General features: G+C 49.5%; 2 protein-coding genes across 3 annotated transcripts; one reads left to right on the forward strand and one right to left on the reverse strand.

Annotated features, from left to right (window-relative positions):
- The first annotated feature begins 1395 nt into the window (after positions 1-1395).
- Positions 1396-3206, forward strand: LOC120691806 (putative cyclin-dependent kinase F-2). Its single transcript, XM_039974999.1, has one exon. It carries the CDS (start codon positions 1403-1405, stop codon positions 2471-2473), a length of 1071 nt encoding a protein of 356 aa, XP_039830933.1. The 5' UTR covers positions 1396-1402; the 3' UTR covers positions 2474-3206.
- A 263-nt stretch (positions 3207-3469) lies between these two features.
- Positions 3470-16571, reverse strand: LOC120691805 (DNA-directed RNA polymerase II subunit RPB2-like). Of its 2 annotated transcripts, XM_039974996.1 has the most exons (25): positions 16060-16571; positions 14669-14890; positions 14307-14597; positions 13960-14157; positions 13727-13791; positions 13558-13644; positions 13349-13469; positions 13216-13260; positions 12994-13131; positions 12834-12906; positions 12674-12750; positions 12473-12580; positions 12260-12376; positions 11724-11879; positions 6531-6632; positions 6240-6365; positions 6076-6153; positions 5906-6001; positions 5685-5800; positions 5524-5593; positions 5398-5451; positions 5170-5313; positions 4777-5076; positions 4128-4550; positions 3470-4022 (listed from the first exon to the last, which is right to left on the reverse strand). In XM_039974996.1, exons 1-25 carry the CDS (start codon positions 16429-16431, stop codon positions 3909-3911), a joined length of 3693 nt encoding a protein of 1230 aa, XP_039830930.1. In that variant the 5' UTR covers positions 16432-16571; the 3' UTR covers positions 3470-3908. The 2 variants fall into 2 exon arrangements, with proteins under 2 accessions (XP_039830930.1, XP_039830932.1); XM_039974998.1 differs by lacking the exon at positions 11724-11879 and having other exon boundaries at positions 3909-4022; positions 16060-16431.
- Positions 16572-18000: the final 1429 nt, after the last annotated feature.

Consider the following 18000-nt stretch of genomic DNA (forward strand, 5'->3'; position numbering starts at 1 on the left):
CTCCATTACGTTCGTTGCCCCGCCTCCAACTCTCTTTTTTTTCGAAGGGATATGTATTCATTTAAGTGAAATTATATCCCCAAGTACAACAGAGACCCGAAAAGAATAGAAAATTACAACAAGGTGCTCGAAGGATTTGAATGTAAAAAACCTTTCTTCCGGGCTTTCCTCCGTTCTTCCCGACGACACGCCGCAGCTGCCACTCACCGCCCGCCGCCGTGCCCAGCAGACCCCGACGAGGAAGACCAACAAAGGTAACGCCGCAAGAGACAACGACCCACCATGAAGCCGTATGTAAACCACTGAAAGGACCTCGGCATCTTCGTCGCCAAGGAGTCGCCAGGAGCATCCGCCACCGCCGGAGCGAACCCCGATCGCCGGAATCCACATCCCACCTTGGGGGATAACTGGAAGCTCACATCCCTTCGCAGAGGCGAAACAGAAAGACCCCACAAAGCCATCTCCGGCGAGCACACCGACGCCAGAAATTATTTGGGGGAAAAGGTAAGCCTAACCTCTCATCCTGCGCCGACCCAGGCACCTCCACGCCGCGGCTGTCTTCGGCCACCTCGGTGCTGTTCAGCTGTTCCTCGGTCCTCTCTTCCTCCACTTCCTACCCACAGCAACCACAAATCTCCAACCTCACATACACACACAAGAGGAGACCCAAGGAGCAAGCGGCTTAATTAGCTGGTGCCGTGAAGGCGAAAGACCCAACGACGGCGGCTGCGAAAGGCTAGCCGACCAGCTGCTAGCTAGCTGCTCCCGGGGAGGCGATGGCTGGCGCCGACGTCGAGCGCGCGCTCGGGGCCGCCACGGTGACGACGTACGAGCGGGCAGCGGCTGCGATGGCGGGCGCGCCGCCTGCGCCGGAGGGGAAGGCCGCGGACCGCTGCGCCATCTGCCTGTCGGAGTACGCCGGGGGCAACGAGCTGGTGCGCGTGGTGTCGGCGTGCGGGCACTTCTTCCACGCGGCGTCGACGGCTGGCTCCGGGGGCGCCGGACGTGCCCGCTCTGCCGGAGCGGGCTGTGGCCGCTGCCGCAGTGCCAGCCCATGCCAGCGGTGGCCGTCCCCTAGCGTAGGCATCAAGCGCCTCACAAGAGCCGAGTACGAATCGGCTTGCTTCATGAATTTTTTTAGTCTGCTTCAGTTTGACGCATACTCTCTCTGAACCGCTTCCGGATGATTCGCCACTGGTTTGTTGTCATGGCGGCACAAGAAGAATCCGACCTCTCGACCTGAAGTTCATTGCTGTCTTCCGAGTTCCGATAGCAATGGGGCATTCCGACCACTGCCGCCTCCCAACCTGCATAAATAGCTGGGGTGGGCAACGCCGTGCCCCAGCACCCCCGCCTCTCATCTCCCTTTCCAAGTTCCAACGATCCCACAGCAGATCGAGAGATGAAGCGCCCCGAAGCCGCTGCCGCAGGAGCGAGCCGCAAGAGGAGGCGCTTCTCCGTGGGCAGCACCGAGCACTACGAGGAGCTGTCCCGCCTCGGCGAGGGCAGCTTCGGCGCGGTCGTCAAGGCGCGCCACCGCGTCACGGGCCAGGCCGTCGCCATCAAGCGCCTCACCTTGGCCGACGCCGACGGCGGCCTCGCGGAGGACCCGATGCGCGAGGCGGGCTTCCACGAGGCGTGCGGCGACAGCCCGTTCATCGTCGGCTTCCACGGCGTTGTCCGCGACCCGGCCACGTCGCGCTTCTGCCTCGTCATGGAGTGCGTCGACGGGCCGAGCCTCCACGACTACCTCAACCGGCGCCGCCGCGACCCGCAGCTCCCGGAGGGCGCGGTGCGAACCGTCATGTGGCAACTGCTGACGGCCGCCAAGAAGATGCACGACAGCGGCATCATCCACCGGGATATTAAGCCCCATAACATCCTCGTCGCCGGAGATCACAGTGCAGTCAAGATCTGCGACTTCGGGCTCGCCATGTCCACGTCCGACGCGCCGCCGTACGAGCAGGCGGGCACGCTCTTCTACAAGGCGCCCGAGATGCTGCTGGACATGCCCGTCTACGGCACGGCGGTCGACGCCTGGTCCCTGGGATGCGTCATGGCGGAGATCATCAGCGGGAGGCCGCTGTTCCAGGGCTGCTACGAGGACGGGCAGCTCTGCGCCATCTTCGACGTGCTCGGCGTGCCAGACGACAGGACATGGCCGGGGTTCTCCTCCACGCCGTTCGCCACCAACTTGCTGCCGGAGCTGGACGTGCATCAGAACAACTACCTGCGCGAGCTGTTCCCCGAGGCGACCTTGTCCAAGGAAGGATTCGAGGTCCTCAACGGCCTCCTCACCTGCAACCCCGACAAGCGGCTCGCTGCGAAAGACGCGCTCGAGCACGTGTGGTTTGCCAAGGTCGACGAGTTGAAGCTTCCGAGGAAAGATGAGTTGGCATCGGCATTGCCCGGGAAGAAGATGCTCATGGTTCGTGCGGCTTGTGCGAAGAAACGAAAGCTGCAGTGTGTGTGACTTCAGAATTCTTTGCATACAAGGATAAGATAACTTCTAAGTGTCCTACTACGAGATCTCTTGCACTCCTGCAGTCAAATTTCAGATGCATGAAGCTGCTGATGTTGTAATTTCAGATACATGTGTTCAAGTGCTTAGTATACTAACAGATCCTATATGGCTTATGTACTGTTTGTGAACAATGTGATTCAGTAAGTAGCATCGTTGAATCCATCCTGTGACGAATTTTGCTGTCTTTCTGTTTTTCTTGAGCATCACAACCCAAGGATTCACAAAAAATCCCGTCCGGCAGCCCGCCATCAGCACGTCGATCCCTCCGGCAGCCCGGCGACTACGTCGTCGATCCTATCCGGCAGGCGCCGTCCGCAACGCTGCCGTCCAATGCTGCCGCCGCCGCCGTCCAATACAACTACTCCCGACATGATGGTCACTGCTGTTCCAGCAAAGAAGATGACTGCAGCTCCAGCAAATAAGATGGTTCCCAAGAGAAAGCTAAACTCGGATTTATGATCTATGTGATGTATCGAAGCTGAAGTATCTGGACAATTAAAAATTAATCAGTTACGTGAGATGTTTGGTCACAAGTAGTTATGCTAGTGTGAACTTAATTTCTGTAATTTCTGTGAGCTTTGAATCTTTTTCAATAAGGCTTTGAACTCATTTGTTTCGTGATTTGTAAACTCATTTGAGTGAGCCTATGAGCTAATGATTTGAACTTGTCATTATTTTTTTAGCTGTGAACGCATCATTCCATCCAACTGTATAAACATCATTCAGTTTGCACTCGTTTCCGACGTGCTGGCACTGCTAGGGTAGGCTCGTGTTCGTGGCCATGAAGTTCTTGATGCGGCGACGGGGTGACGATCGATCGAAGCAGGTACAGCCGCCGCCTGCAGGACGGGTCCACGACGCAGTCGGCAGTCCGCCGGAGGGATCGACGTTCTGATGGCGGTCCGCCGGAGGGATCGTCGGTGAATACCATGATGACACGTCAAATATAGCAAGGTCCTTGTTTATAGATCAAAATTGAACAATACTAAGATACAACAACGGCACCAGTGGCCGATACAACTATCAACATTGAAGTTATAGCAAGCACCCAAGTTGGCCTGCTGAGTGTGCAAACCTTGAGGCCTCCCAAATCGTTGAACTCTCACGGAATAATATATTACAGCAGTCCCTTTAACAAGTGAGTCAGTTTCTAATGTACACAATTAACTAAAACTGATATGCTGTTTGCTTGCTAGCGTAGATCTGAGACATCATTAGAGACGGGCATGATTACCCATGGAGACAAGAATGCCCTGTTCGTCATTCGTGAAGAACCAAGTACAAATCGATCACATTGTATGAACCACCAATGTAGCACCCTAGAACGAAGAGGTCCAGCTAAGAATGAGCTACTGGTTCACCGTTTCTTCTGATCCTTACTGGTTCACCTTTTCTTCTGATCCTTCCCTGTCTTGATATCATGGGTGAGCATTCTAGGAGCAATGGCCATCGCCATGAGCTCCTGGAACAGAAGCTTACAAGCATAGGGTATGTGGACCTGTCAACATAGTAATGTTTTATTGAATCAGTTAAACCAGCAGTTAAAAGAGTGTGCCAAATTAGTCAACTAAGCTCTTTCAAGATAACAGATGGTTCTACTTACTTGGACAATGTCAGTTTTGTTCTTGCAGCCCCTGCACTCGAATGAGTTTTTCTTTAGGTTGGCGATTGCAATGAGTCCACATTTCTCACACACATGGACTCTGTATGCATCACTCTGGTCAAACAGCCTTTCCTTCAGAAAGAAAGCTGCTCCATGCGCAATCATGCAATCCCTTTCCATTTCTCCGAAGCGGAGACCACCATCACGTGAACGCCCCTCTGCTGGTTGCCGGGTGAGTATCTGAACAGGGCCACGACCTCTTGAATGTATCTTGTCATCCACCATGTGCTTGAGTCTTTGGTAATATGTTGGACCCAGAAATATCATAGCTGTCAGTTTCCTTCCAGTGTGACCATTGTACATGGTCTCAAATCCACGCATTTGATAACCACATTTATGAAGAGCTTTGCTGATGTTATCCACCTGATATCAAGGCAAAATAAATAAGATCACAGAATTAGATAGCTAATACCCAGTTTTTATGGCAAGTTTTGCACAGCACAGGCCCCAATAAATATGATCAGCACCATTACTTTCTGCAGCTAAACTGTAATTGACTGCATAACCCTTGAATTCAGTCTTTTCTCAAGAAAATCTATAAGTCTAGGAAGGAATCAAAGAATAATGAGTCTCCAGAAAGAACACTTACAGTAACATCAGTAAATGGAGTTGCATCTCCTTCCTTCCCCATGTGAGCTGCAACTTTACCCATAATACACTCAATCAGCTGTCCAATAGTCATACGGGATGGAATAGCATGCGGATTCACAATAATATCAGGTGTGATGCCTTCAATTGTCCACGGCATGTCCTCTTGTGTGTAAGTCATCCCAACAGTTCCTTTTTGTCCATGCCTACTGCTAAACTTGTCTCCAATTTGTGGTATGCGAACTGATCGCATTCTAACCTTGACAAATCTTAGACCATCAGCATTTGTTGTCAACAGAACCTGTACGGAATGCAACAGCCTTAGTAACCTGTCAATTTCATTCAAATTCATCGCAGCCACCTGCTAATACAAAAATGTTGAGAAACTGCTAACCTGATCTACCATGCCACTTTCACTGTGACGCAGAGAAGTACTATGATCACGCTTCGAGTACCTAGAAGCTTGCCCTTGAGCGTCATCTTGTGGAATAGGAGATGTCTTCCCAATAATGACATCTTCACCAGAGACCCTTGTTCCCTAATACATGAATTAAACATGTGCGATCAGCAATTCAGCATTGGCCCAGATAAAGATAAGCCAGCAGTGAAGTTCTCTACTCACTGGTGGTGCAAGGCCATCATCATCTAGTTTATCGTATGACCCATGTCGCATTCCCTTCAACAAAATGTTAACAATATTAGCCTCATGAGAAGCAAAAAGAGAAGGAAAATAATTTAGAAAACATACCATAGTATTCTCCCTATTTGGGCGACCAAATTCCTCTTTGACAAGTGTCCCCATCTTCTTCTCCTCATCTCTGCATGTGAAGTTTGAACCATTAGAATACAAGCAGTCAAGCACTAGACTATTGCACTGTGGCACAGCTCAATTTACAATTCACACTACACCTGTAAGAGCGGAAAAACAGTGATCGGAAGAACCCACGATCTATGGAAGATTGATTCATAATAACTGAATCTTCTTGGTTATAACCAGAGTAGCAAGCAATAGCAACAATTGCATTCTACACAAAATCACCAAAACAATGGATCAATCAATACATAGAATAGAAATAAAACATGACATAAATAAAGCGTGCCATGCAGTTAAGGATGGAATTTTCACTCACAATGCCCGCTGGTAATTGTCTGAAGTGCAAATGTTCCATAGCACGTGTAGTAACTAAAGGCTTTTGTGGGTAGTATAGAACGTAGGCCAATGTGTCCTGAATCATGATGGTGGGATAAGATTCAGAACCATATCAACAAGCAAATAAAATCAACCAAATGCTATACTCACCATTCTTAACTGGTAGTTGGTGACATAAATTCCCATGGCTTGCTTTCCCATAGCAGATTGATATGTATTACGAGGTGACTGCATTATCAATGGAAACAAATGAGACTTCCTCAGAGGGGAAAAAGTTGCATACTAGCACTGGAACATTCTGGAAGAAGGTTCACCTGGTTGTGATCAGGAAAAGGAATAATTGACGCACAAACACCAAGTATCAACGAAGGATGAATCTCACAATGCGTGTATGTCTCAGAATATGCCTCCTCTGGGTTTTGTCTCGCATTTATAAGGTCCTGAAATTTATTTCATTGGCATCAGCTGGTGAAAGTGAATATAGAAGGAAACGGGCAGAGCTATTAATCAAATGCCAAGATTGCTCCACTAGAAGAATCTCCACGCATGCACACACAAGGATTTCAGAGTATGTTCAATCAGATACACATGCATATCTCACTTACATTTATGGTCATGGAAATCATGGTAGTCTCCTCTTCTTCAGTATCTATGTACTCTATATATCCTTTTGAGACTAATTCGTGCCAACCTTCATCAGGAGTCTCCTGGATAAGTGGATAGCAGGATAAATAAGTTTATGAGAAAAACATGCAAGTTTAAAGTTAGGTATTAGATGTATATGCTGTATTTGCTTTGTATAAGTCACGTACCTGACTTACTTGTCCCTCAAGCCATACGGCCTATATATATAAAGGTCACCCCCCTCCTAGGGTGTGTGGTGTTTGCCCAACTCTCTACATGGTATCACGAGACTGGGCCCTACCCTAGCCCTGGCCGTGAGCCTCATCCCCCTTCCGCTGCCCTAGGCGTGCTGCTCCCTGCCGTGTGCCTGACCTCCCCCCTCCATAGCAGATCCAATCTGCTCCGGCGTGCAAATCCCTGCACGTCGTCCACCACACCACCGGCGCCTCCTCCCTATAGGTCGCGCCATCCCCTCCTTCTCCCTGGTTGATGTCCTCCTCCATCACGGACAGTGCATCCTCCCCTAGCACCACCAACATGGGAGACGCCATCATCCCCTTTGCCACCGTCAACGTCAAGTCCCACGTCCCTGTGACACTGGAACTTCGCGCCGGCAACTACACCAAGTGGAGCACCTACTTCAAGGCCATGTGCGGCAAGTTTGGACTCCTTAAGAACATCGATGGGACAGCAGCTCCTGCCACCCCTGATGACACCTGGATCCAAACTGAGTGCTGCGTCCGCAGCTGGCTGTACGGCTCTGTCTCTGAATCTGTGCTAGACTTCGCCATGGCACCGGATCAGACGGCGCGCCAGCTCTGGGTTGCCATCGATGCCCACTTCACGGCGAACAGGGCTCCGCGCTGCATCTACCTCAGCCATGAATTCCACAACATCAACCAAGGCGACCTCTCTGTTGAAGATTACGGCCAGAAGGTCAAGCAGGCTGCTGATCGCCTTCGCGATGCTGGGGAACAAGTCGCAGAGAGCACCCTCGTCCTCAACCTCCTGCGTGGCGCCAACCCCAAGTTCAGCACCACCTGCGACTTCATCGCCGGCACGCCCGGCATGACCTTCGCCACGGCCCTCTACCAGCTCGCCCTAAAGGAGCTCCGCCTTGCGCACGGAGCCTCCGTCACCGCCAACACTGCCCTGGTCGCATCGCCCTCCTCTACTGGTTGTGGCTCTGCCTGCCGCCTCTCCTCGGCGCCCTCCAGCGTGCCACAGCAGCAGCAGCAGCAGCGCCGCCCCAGGAAGAAGCGCAACGGTGGCGGCGGCGGCGGACAGCAAGGCGGCGACGGCGGCGGCTACCAGCAGGGCGGCCAGGCTGCACGCCCCCCCTACCCGACCGGCCCGTGGTTCTGTTTCAATCCATGGGCCGCCCAGTCGGGAGGACAGGCGGGCGTTTGGGCCGGCCAGGGAGCTGGCTACCGCGGAGGCCCATCCACCACGGGCGGGTGGAGCGGACAGGGTTTGCTGGGCCCTGCGCCACAGCAGGCCCACTCCGCCTTCGCCCCATCTCAGTTCTCCCAGGCCCCTGCGCCTTCCTGGGACCAGGCAGGCCTCGTCGCCGCTCTCCAACAGATGTCTCTCCAAGGCTCGTCTCCGTGGGTCATGGACACCAGCGCCACCACCCACATGCACTCCTCTGAAAGTATATTGTTCTCCCGTACCCCTTCACCGCATTCTTCTATTGTTGTAGGCAATGGCACTAGTATTCCAGTCACGTCTCGTGGTCAGTCCTTCCTTCCCACCATAGCATCTAACTTCGTCTTGAACAACGTCCTTGTCGTCCCATCCATAGTTCGCAATCTCCTTTCCGTTCGTCAATTCACCCGCGACAATAGTTCTATCGAATTTGATGCCTTTGGTTTTTCTGTGAAGGACCCCAGGACGCGGCGCGTGATTCTTCGCTGCAATAGTGATGGAGACTTGTACACCATCACTGCTACAGCACCAGCCACTACCCACGCCCTTCTCGCTGCTTCCACTTCGCTGTGGCATCAACGTCTCGGCCATCCTGCTCCAGCCACCGTCTCCTCGCTCCGCCAGAATAAACACATCACTTGTAGTAAAGTAGATCGCTCCCTGTGCCATGCCTGTCAACTAGGCAAACACACGCGCCTTCCATTTAGTACCTCTACCTCCAGGACCTCTTCTCCTTTTGAGTTAGTGCATTGTGATGTTTGGACATCTCCTGTTCCTAGTATTTCGAGCTACAGTTATTATTTAGTAATGCTGGATGATTTTACTCATTATTGTTGGACGTTTCCTCTCCATCATAAGTCTGATGTTCATGAGCATATCGTTCAGTTTATTTCTTATGCGCACACTCAGTTTAGCCTTCCCGTTAAGTGTTTCCAGACTGATAATGGCCGCGAATTTATTAATATTGCTACCACGGCTCTCTTAGCATCCCGTGGTATTTTATTCCGATATTCTTGCCCTTATACGTCTCCTCAAAATGGCAAAGCTGAGCGTGTTCTTCGAACCCTTAATAATTCTGTGCGCACCATGCTGATGCATGCCTCCATGCCGCCCCCCTACTGGGCTAAGGCCTTATCTGTAGCCACATATCTCCTGAACAGGCGCCCCTCCACCTCTATCTCGGGTAAGATCCCATATATGCGCCTCAACGGCAGCTATCCCGCCTATGATCACTTGCGGGTTTTTGGGTGTCTTTGCTACCCCAACCTTCAAGCGACATCACCTCATAAGCTCGCTCCGAGGTCCGCTGCATGTGTGTTTCTAGGTTACCCCTCAGCACATAAAGGCTATCGTTGTTTAGACCTTTCCACTCGTCGCGTTATCATCTCTCGTCGCGTTTTTGATGAGCTTATCTTTCCCTTCGCTCGTGACGACCCTGTCCCATCTTCTTCTTTTGATTTTCTACAAGACGACGATTCGGATATATTTGTGCCTTGCTCTACTAACAATGCAGCGGTTCGGGCGTCGGTCGCTCCATCTTCGGATGTTGAGCAACCGCCTTCTTCTTCGACTTCTGGCGCTGCTGGTGCTGGTGGGTGCGGTCATGTACCCCCACCAGCCTCCTCTGCGGGCGCCTTCGGCACTGGTGGGAGCGGTTTTGTACCCCCACCAAACCCTTCGACGTCTTCACGACCGGGCGGGTCGATTGCAGCTCCTCGGCAGGCTGCTGCTCCTGCTGGTCCGCCTGGCCGCTTCGGTCAGGTCTACGTCCGACGACCTCAGCAGCCTGCTGATCCACCTCGTCGTCTCCCGTCTCCACCTCCAGTACGGCGCCCGATACAAGGGCCGGTGCGCGCGCGGCCTTCTGCGTCTGTGCCGCCACCACCGGCCGACACCTTTCACTTGGTGCCCCAGGCGCCCATGCGCGGTTCTTCGCCGCCTCCTGCTTTACGGCGTCTTACTCGTCTCCGGACAGGTACTATTCAACCAAAGAGCTACAAGAATTTATCTGCTACACATATTGCTGCTTCTCCGATTCCATCCAATTATCGGAGTGCGCTTGCTGATCCTAATTGGCGAGCTGCTATGGCGGATGAATATCAAGCTCTTATGGATAATGGAACCTGGCGCCTTATTCCTTGCCCACCAGGGGCTAATGTGGTCACAGGCAAGTAGATTTATAAACACAAGTATCATTCAGATGCCTCTCTTGCTCGCCACAAGGCTCGCTGGGTTGTTAGAGGGTTTTCACAACAGCATGGAGTTGATTATGACGAGACCTTCAGTCATGTGGTTAAGCCTTCGACTATCAGGATTGTTCTAAGTGCTGCAGTTTCTCGTTATTGGCCGATTCATCAGCTTGATGTGAAAAATGCCTTTCTTCATGGGCATCTTGATGAGATAGTATACTGTCAGCAACCTCCGTGTTTTATTGATCCAGCACATCCTGATCATGTCTGTCTGTTACAGAAGTCACTATATGGTTTGAAACAGGCTCCTCGAGCGTGGTACCAGCATTTTGCCACATATATCCGACAGTTGGGCTTTGTTTCTTCAGTTTCCGACTCGTCCTTGTTTGTGTACAAGGATGGTTCTCAGATAGCCTATTTGCTGCTGTATGTGGATGACATAGTACTCACAGCTTCTTCAGATGCTTTACTTCATTCTATTATTGGCCGGCTTCACACTGAGTTTGCTATGACTGATCTTGGTGCGCTTCATCACTTTTTGGGGATTTCAGTTACTCGATCTTCTGAGGGCCTGTTCTTGTCACAGCGGCAGTATGCTCTAGATCTTCTACAACGTGCTGGTATGAGTGATTGCCATTCTACCACGACACCGGTTGACTGCAAGTCCAAGCTTTCTGCATCAGATGGAGCTCCTGTGGCTGATCCTTCTGAATACCGGAGTATTGCTGGTGCTCTTCAGTATTTGACTCACTCGACCTGATCTTGCTTATGATGTTCAACAAGTCTGCTTGTTTATGCACGATCCTCGGGAGCCACATCTTGCTCTTGTCAAGCGCATCCTGCGCTATGTCAAAGGGACTCTGACTTCTGGTCTTCAGATCGGCATTGGCTCTGTTGATTCCCTCATAGCATACTCTGATGCAGACTAGGCTGGTTGTCCTGACTCTCAACGCTCCACTTCTGGATACTGTGTCTATCTCGGTGACACCTTAGTCTCTTGGTCCTCCAAGCGACATACTACAGTCTCCCGCTCCAGTGCTGAGGCCGAGTATCGTGCAGTTGCTCATGTTGTTGCGGAGTGTTGCTGGATCCGTCAGTTGCTTCAGGAGCTACATCTTCCTCTCTTCAAGGCTACAGTCGTCTATTGTGACAATGTGAGTGCATTTTATATGACTGCCAATCCAGTTCATCATCGATGGACGAAGCACATAGAGATTGACATCCATTTTGTTCGTGAGAAGGTAGCCTTAGGCCAAGTTCGGGTCCTTCATGTACCTTCTTCGCAACAGTTTGCTGACATAATGACTAAGGGCCCCCCTGTACAGTTGTTTACTGAGTTTAGGTCCAGTCTTGGTGTTCGCCAAGCTCCCCCTGCGACTGCGGGCGGGTATTAGATGTATATGCTGTATTTGCTTTGTATAAGTCATGTACCTGACTTACTTGTACCTCAAGCCATACGGCCTATATATATAAAGGTCACCCCCCCTCCTAGGGTGTGTGGTGTTTGCCCAACTCTCTACATTAAGTGCAAGTCAGCACAAAAGATCAATATCAGACCCTTTGTTGTAATGCTCGGATATGTGCCTTCTTGATGAGCAATCTCTGGTTCTCAACAATAAACAACGGACGACTGCAGCGACCATAATCCGTGTACAGTCTAAGTTCTTTAAGACGAATATCACGAACCACACCTACTTCAGTGTTGACATCAATCTGAAAATGAAAACCAAGCAAATTTGAGATCTTAGAGTCCTCAAGTTGCAACCTTAACCTGTAATGTGTTAACATGTCAATGCATATACCGTACTAAAGCAGACAAGATTTGCACTAAATAATATTTTCCTTGAACGTGCAGGAGAGCAAAATTTGCAGTAAATAATTATCTTATGACAAGAAGTTTGAATTGCATACGATAACAACACTGTTCATAGATTGCCCCAAATCAGTGGTCTAAGCATGTGCAAGTGAGTGGGTAAACGACTGAACATTTTGTAACCCCTGTATCAAATTAGAATTTTTTTTTAAGACTCGTCTAATTTGCCATTCAATTTCCAGCGTAAAACTGAATTAGACCAATAAAGCATGAAACAAACCTGTCTTCTTAGACGCCGAAGAGTCTTCACCAACAAGTCAGCATTCCTATGAATTCCAACCCAACAACCATTGACAAAAATCTTAGCAGCTTGCGGAATGACGGCCGGTGATATCTCCTGCAGAAAATAGGTTACATGGTAAATCGAAACGTTTTAATAGAAGGTATAGCGAAATTTCGCTTCTGCACACTGAGAAGGATATAAAAAACAAACCTCAAAATTTTCTGTGCCCCACTCCTCCAAAAATTCCAAAATTGGATTTGCAGCAGAACCAACAGTGATATATACCATCAAGGCAAGATTTTTCACCAAGCCACAAGCCTGTGCGCAAGGCACATGGAATTATAGGACAACTGAACAATGAACTTTCTTTGATTCGGAAAATGTGACTTAGGAGTAGGACACCATACTTACTTGTCCTTCTGGTGTTTCAGCAGGACACATCATTCCCCAATGAGAATTATGCAACTGGCGGGGTTTTGCCAATTTACCTATTGGTAAGATTAGAACAAAACTTTAAAATTAAGTCTTCAAGGAGAAGAAAGTGTTACGATATAAAAACTGTGCTATCCACCTTCACGCCCAATGGGAGAGTTCAGCCTCCGGAGATGTGATAGTGTAGAAGCGTAGGTCAGGCGATTAAGCACCTTTGTAAGAAGGAAGATCAGCAATTTTTCACTCAATGAGTCATAAGTACTGCTTTAAATGATAAAGTGATCAAGAAAAATAGACACCTGAGAAACCCCTGCTCTGGTTCCAGCTTGGTTAGCCTGTCCCCAGTTTCCAGTAGCAAGGGAATACTTCAAGCCACTGGTAATAGTTTTTGCTTTTATAGCAAATTGCAAATTAACTTCCTTTCCATTATCCACACACTAGGATCAAGGAAGAAGAGGAGTTAGTAACCACCATGGCTGATTGGGAAGAGGGGAGGACTCATAATTTAGACAGTATGAAACCTTTTGCACATAAGATCTGACATCCCTTGTTAACTTCCTGAAAAGCTGTTAGTTGCAGGAGAAAAACCAAAGTCAGGACTAATCGAGCAAAAGGAACCAACAAATTCCAACATTCTGGTATATTTAGACAAACCATTCTAAACAGCCCTCCAAGCAATGGACCAGCAAGATCTAGCCTTTTGTTGCCATAATGATCTCGGTCATCCTCAGCTCTTCGACCAAGAGCACACATCAGTAGACGGTGAATAATGTATCTGCAAAACAGTACAGAAAATTACCCTCTCTACTTTCAGTACAAATTAATATTTGCAGATGCCTCGCAGCCTGACAAGGAGCACGTACCCGAAATAATATGCCTTCTTAGTTTCACAGAATTCCCCAACACCAACATGAGGCAACATTTCCTTTTGAAGTATTTCTTTTGCATACCTGAAAATAGAAAAATAGGAGTATTAGCGGAACTATAATTCAAAACTCTAGTGATATAATGTCAACTCTTTGCACGACATACTTAATTCTCTTTTCTCGAGTGACACCAACTGTAGCACCACGCTTTCCAATATAGTCCAGAGCAACCTATGAACAGTCAAACTAAAGCTTTTAAAAGAAGAAACATAAGCAAGAGCTTGGTTCAAAACGCACCACGTGTAATAAATGATAAAACAACATGCTCAGAGCAAGCAAACAAAACTAGTTGAAGTAAAACAGAAGAATCTTCCACCTATCTAGCAGCTGAACAAGTACCTGTTGATTTTGAATGACAAAAGCTTCCTCCAGGGATGGGCGTAGCAACTCCATCATTTGTGTATCTGAGAAGTCATAACATATGTGCTCCAGTATATCTTTGTCAGCAACAAACCCTAATGCTCGAAAAACAATGATAATGGGAATGTCTGCACGAATATAGGGTAGAGTAGCACGGATATGTTGACCGGATGAACCCTGCAGTACGAGGAACACACACATATGTAACATTTCATAAGACCAGCTGGCCTCACTGGAGTACTGTACCCTGAATTGTACAGGACAGCAGCTATTTGAACATGCACTTATTGAGCACTAATTTTTTAAACTTATAAGAAGTCACTAACCCCTTTTGCTCCTGCTCGTGAAAGCATCCGTACAAACATGCTGCTGGCAGGCCTGTTCTGGTTCTCAGCCATAGAACGGACTTCAGCCACATATGCATATTTATTAGGCTGCCTCTTCTTAAAAACATAGACATGGTTAGTGCTCATCTTCTCCTGGGCAATAAGAACCTTTTCGCTTCCATTGATAATGAAATAACCGCCTTGGTCATAAGGACACTCCCCAAGTTCAGTCAGATCCTTCTCAGATTGTTGATATAGTGTGCAGTAACTAGAACGCAACATGATTGGAACCTGCAGGTTATTAGAAGGTTGAGGAGCGAACAATACAATTGTGAAAACTGTCTTCATATTAAGTACAGCACCTTCCCAATGAACACTTTTGGATAATCTGAAGTCTCTGTAACTTCCTCGCAGTCATGTCCTTTCTTCATTACTCTGTATGATACATCAACATACAGTGGCGCAGAGTATGTCAGGTTCCTGAGCCTTGCTGATTTTGGAAACAAAGTAGCTGTCTCTCCATCAGCCTCTGTCATCATTGGCTTGCTGAGGTAGATTTGACCAAAGCTGATCTTGTGCAGAGTCTAATGATGAATATAATGGAATCACAGGTCACAAGGAGAATGGTAAAAGGATAAACAACTAGATAAGTCGGATTCCATCAAGACAACATGAATAGGAAGATTTCAAGCCCTAAAAGAAGAGCTATTAATGAAGTTGTATTCAGATAGAGAATAGAATATCATGCTATATTTCAAGGACTTTATGATGATTAAAATGGCCCCAACATCAGATTACTATGATAAAATCATTCTTTTTCTCTTTAAAGATTTTGGATCTGCACTGTGGCCCCAAAATTAGTGAAGACAGCTGCAGAATTTACCATCAACGGATTTCAGAATAAACTAGAACATCTTCATAGAAATTTCACTTTATAATATTTCATATTTGCTAAAAACAGGAGAAATGTTTAGTTCTCTTCACTTTCCACCCTAGCATAAGGATGTTTTGTCTTTACTGGTGAGTGCTTCTGTGCAAAAGATCCATAAATCCAACTCATGTCTCACATGACTTCTCTAAAAGAATTCAGAAAGTTCAGTAAACTTATTTATTTTCTGCGAGTGCTTTGCTAACATCATATATTAATTTCACAGAAAATCTCAATGCTGATCTGTGGATTGTGTTCTCCTTTGCAAGCACTTCAGCTGCCATTATCCATTAATTTATTTGTAAATCACATCAGGAAGTTCCACAAACAAATAATTACAAGTGGTGCAATACCCAAGAACCTTATGATGAACTCCATACATATGCTACCTTCATCATAAGATCAACTCCATATATGTCTAGTGACAGCTGGAATAACTAAAAATGTCCTTGTTCAATGTACAAAACTCACTCTAGCCTCTTGTTGTGCTAGCCTTGTTAAAACTCAAGCATTCCCCACCACATCAAACAAGCGAACTGCAGAAGCTAATTTAGTCTAAACACAACCCAAAAAAAAAATCCCACCCTTCGAGATTCCAAACTGACCACCAATGTCAGGGTTTAGGGCTGGTACGTATAAATGCAAAATTCTCCCTGCAGATAGAAAACTGGACACCACTAATGGCTATGTGCTGAACCCTGCCCATCGCTACTGAGACGCCACACATACCAAGCTACCCCAACCCTAATCGCCCAATCTAGCAGCAGCAAATAGCGGAAAAAGTCAAGCCACGCTTGCTAGGATCGATCAGGGTGGGGTAACAACCTCGGCGAACTCGGCCTGACGGCCGGGGTTGTGCTGCGACTCGGGGCGGATCTCGATGTCGGCGGACTCGTCGACAATCTCCTGCATGGTGTTCTGGATGAACTCGTCGAAGGAGTCGAGCTGCTGGCGGACGAGGCCCTTCTCCTCGAAGTAGGCGGAGATGACGGCCCAGGCGTCCTCCTGGGTGATCTCCTCCTCGTCCCGCTGCTCGGCGTCCCCGTCCCCGTCCCCGTCCTCGTCCATCTCGTCCCCGTCCCCGCCGCCGTACCCTACCTCGTCCTCATCCTCCGCATACCCCGCGTGACCGCCGCGGTGCGGGTGGTGGCCGCCGTAGCCCATCTCCATCCCCTCCTCGTACTCGTCGTCCTCCATGGCCGGAACCCTAGCCCGAATGTGCTGGCTCAGCGCAGGGGGAGGGGTGGGAGTCTGCGTCTCGGCGAGCCGCAGCCGCCTCTCTCGAAAGCAAGAGAGGAGGGAGAGGGGGCGAGGCGAAGTGGGGAGAGGAACTGGAAAAAGAGAACAATTGCCTGGTTTGGTTCGCAATATATCCGAGGCAGCAGGTAGGCAGGCAGGCGAGATCGGTTTGGGGAGTTCGGGGTTTTTTTTTTGGGCCGGGCTGGGGCCTTTCGAACGAGGCCAAGAGTTGGGGCCCAGTACAAATTCACCGGGCAGATTCGGGGAAGCCAGGAAGGGGTTCGATTGGTTTGTGGCCACTGGCCACTAGACGGCTGAACCTACGCCTCAAAAGAAATAATAAAAAAAAATAGACGGCTGAACCGACTTTTGAGCACGCAGGCTATCTCCAGCAATCTGAAGACCCAAAAACGAGATCTATTCCATGTTTTGGGTCATGCACGGTAAATAAATTACGCCCCAAAATCTCGGCATCTCCAATAGCGAACGCAAAATTCTCTCCTCCCTTTCGCAGCGCCCAGCACGGTGGCCCCCCATTTCCCGCCTCTCGTTCGGCAGCGGCGACGGCCATGGCGAGCTCGTCTCCGGTGGCCATGGGGGAGCTCGACCCCGGCGCGGCCACGGGGGAGCTCGGCCCGGCCATGGGGGAGCTCGACCCCGGCCGCCGGCTGCCGCTCCTCGCCGACCACCGGCTGCTGCTCCTCGCTCGACCGCGGCCCGCCGCTCGCCACGCAGCCTCGCCGTTGGCCGCCTTCCGTGGGCGTCGGAGCGATGGCCGCGAAGTGCATCGTGGCCGTCGTCCGAGGAGGAGCTTGAGGAAGAAGGGAGTGCTTGCCGGCGTTGAGGAAGAAGAGAAGCGGGGTCCGGGCCGGCCGTCGCTGCGAATCCGCGTCGCCCCGGCGCGGCAGCTCCTCGGCTCGCCGCCATGGATCCGCCTCGCCCGGCGCGACAGCTCCTCGCTGAGACACCGCGAATCCGCCTCGCCCCGCCGCAGTTGCTCCTCGCTGAGCCGGCCGCTCCTCGCCGCGCCGGCCGCTCCACCCCAACACCTCCTACGGGCCCACCACTACGGGCGTTAGAGAATTGCGTCGTGGAGAGAGACGCATATTTGTGTTCCGGCTCGCCTCGTACCCAAAATAGGTACTCCGTTTGCGCGAGCGCATTTTTGGAACGCAAAGCACTGTGCATAACCTATTTTGCGTTTGGGTCACGCTTTGGGTGAGCTGTTGGAGACAGTCCAACTAGTGCAGTTCGACTTGTTATTAGATTTCTTTTTTTTTGCGAGGAAAAAAAGATTGATCATTAAGTTTAATTAGGTCACATTACAATCTAGAAGCACAACATGTTGTATATAACTAGGAATTTCTAATAACCAAACTTCAGAGCTACTATAACAATCAGACTAGCATGTTGTGTTAATTCATGTGCTACTATATTTTGCTCTCTATTGATCTTGACCAAACGAACATTTTCCAGCATTCTTATGATATTTTTGCTATCTTTTACCAAGCTGGCATAAATAGAACG

The sequence above is a fragment of the Panicum virgatum genome, chromosome 9N, assembly GCF_016808335.1.
Source record: "Panicum virgatum strain AP13 chromosome 9N, P.virgatum_v5, whole genome shotgun sequence".
Classification (NCBI taxonomy): domain Eukaryota; kingdom Viridiplantae; phylum Streptophyta; class Magnoliopsida; order Poales; family Poaceae; genus Panicum; species Panicum virgatum.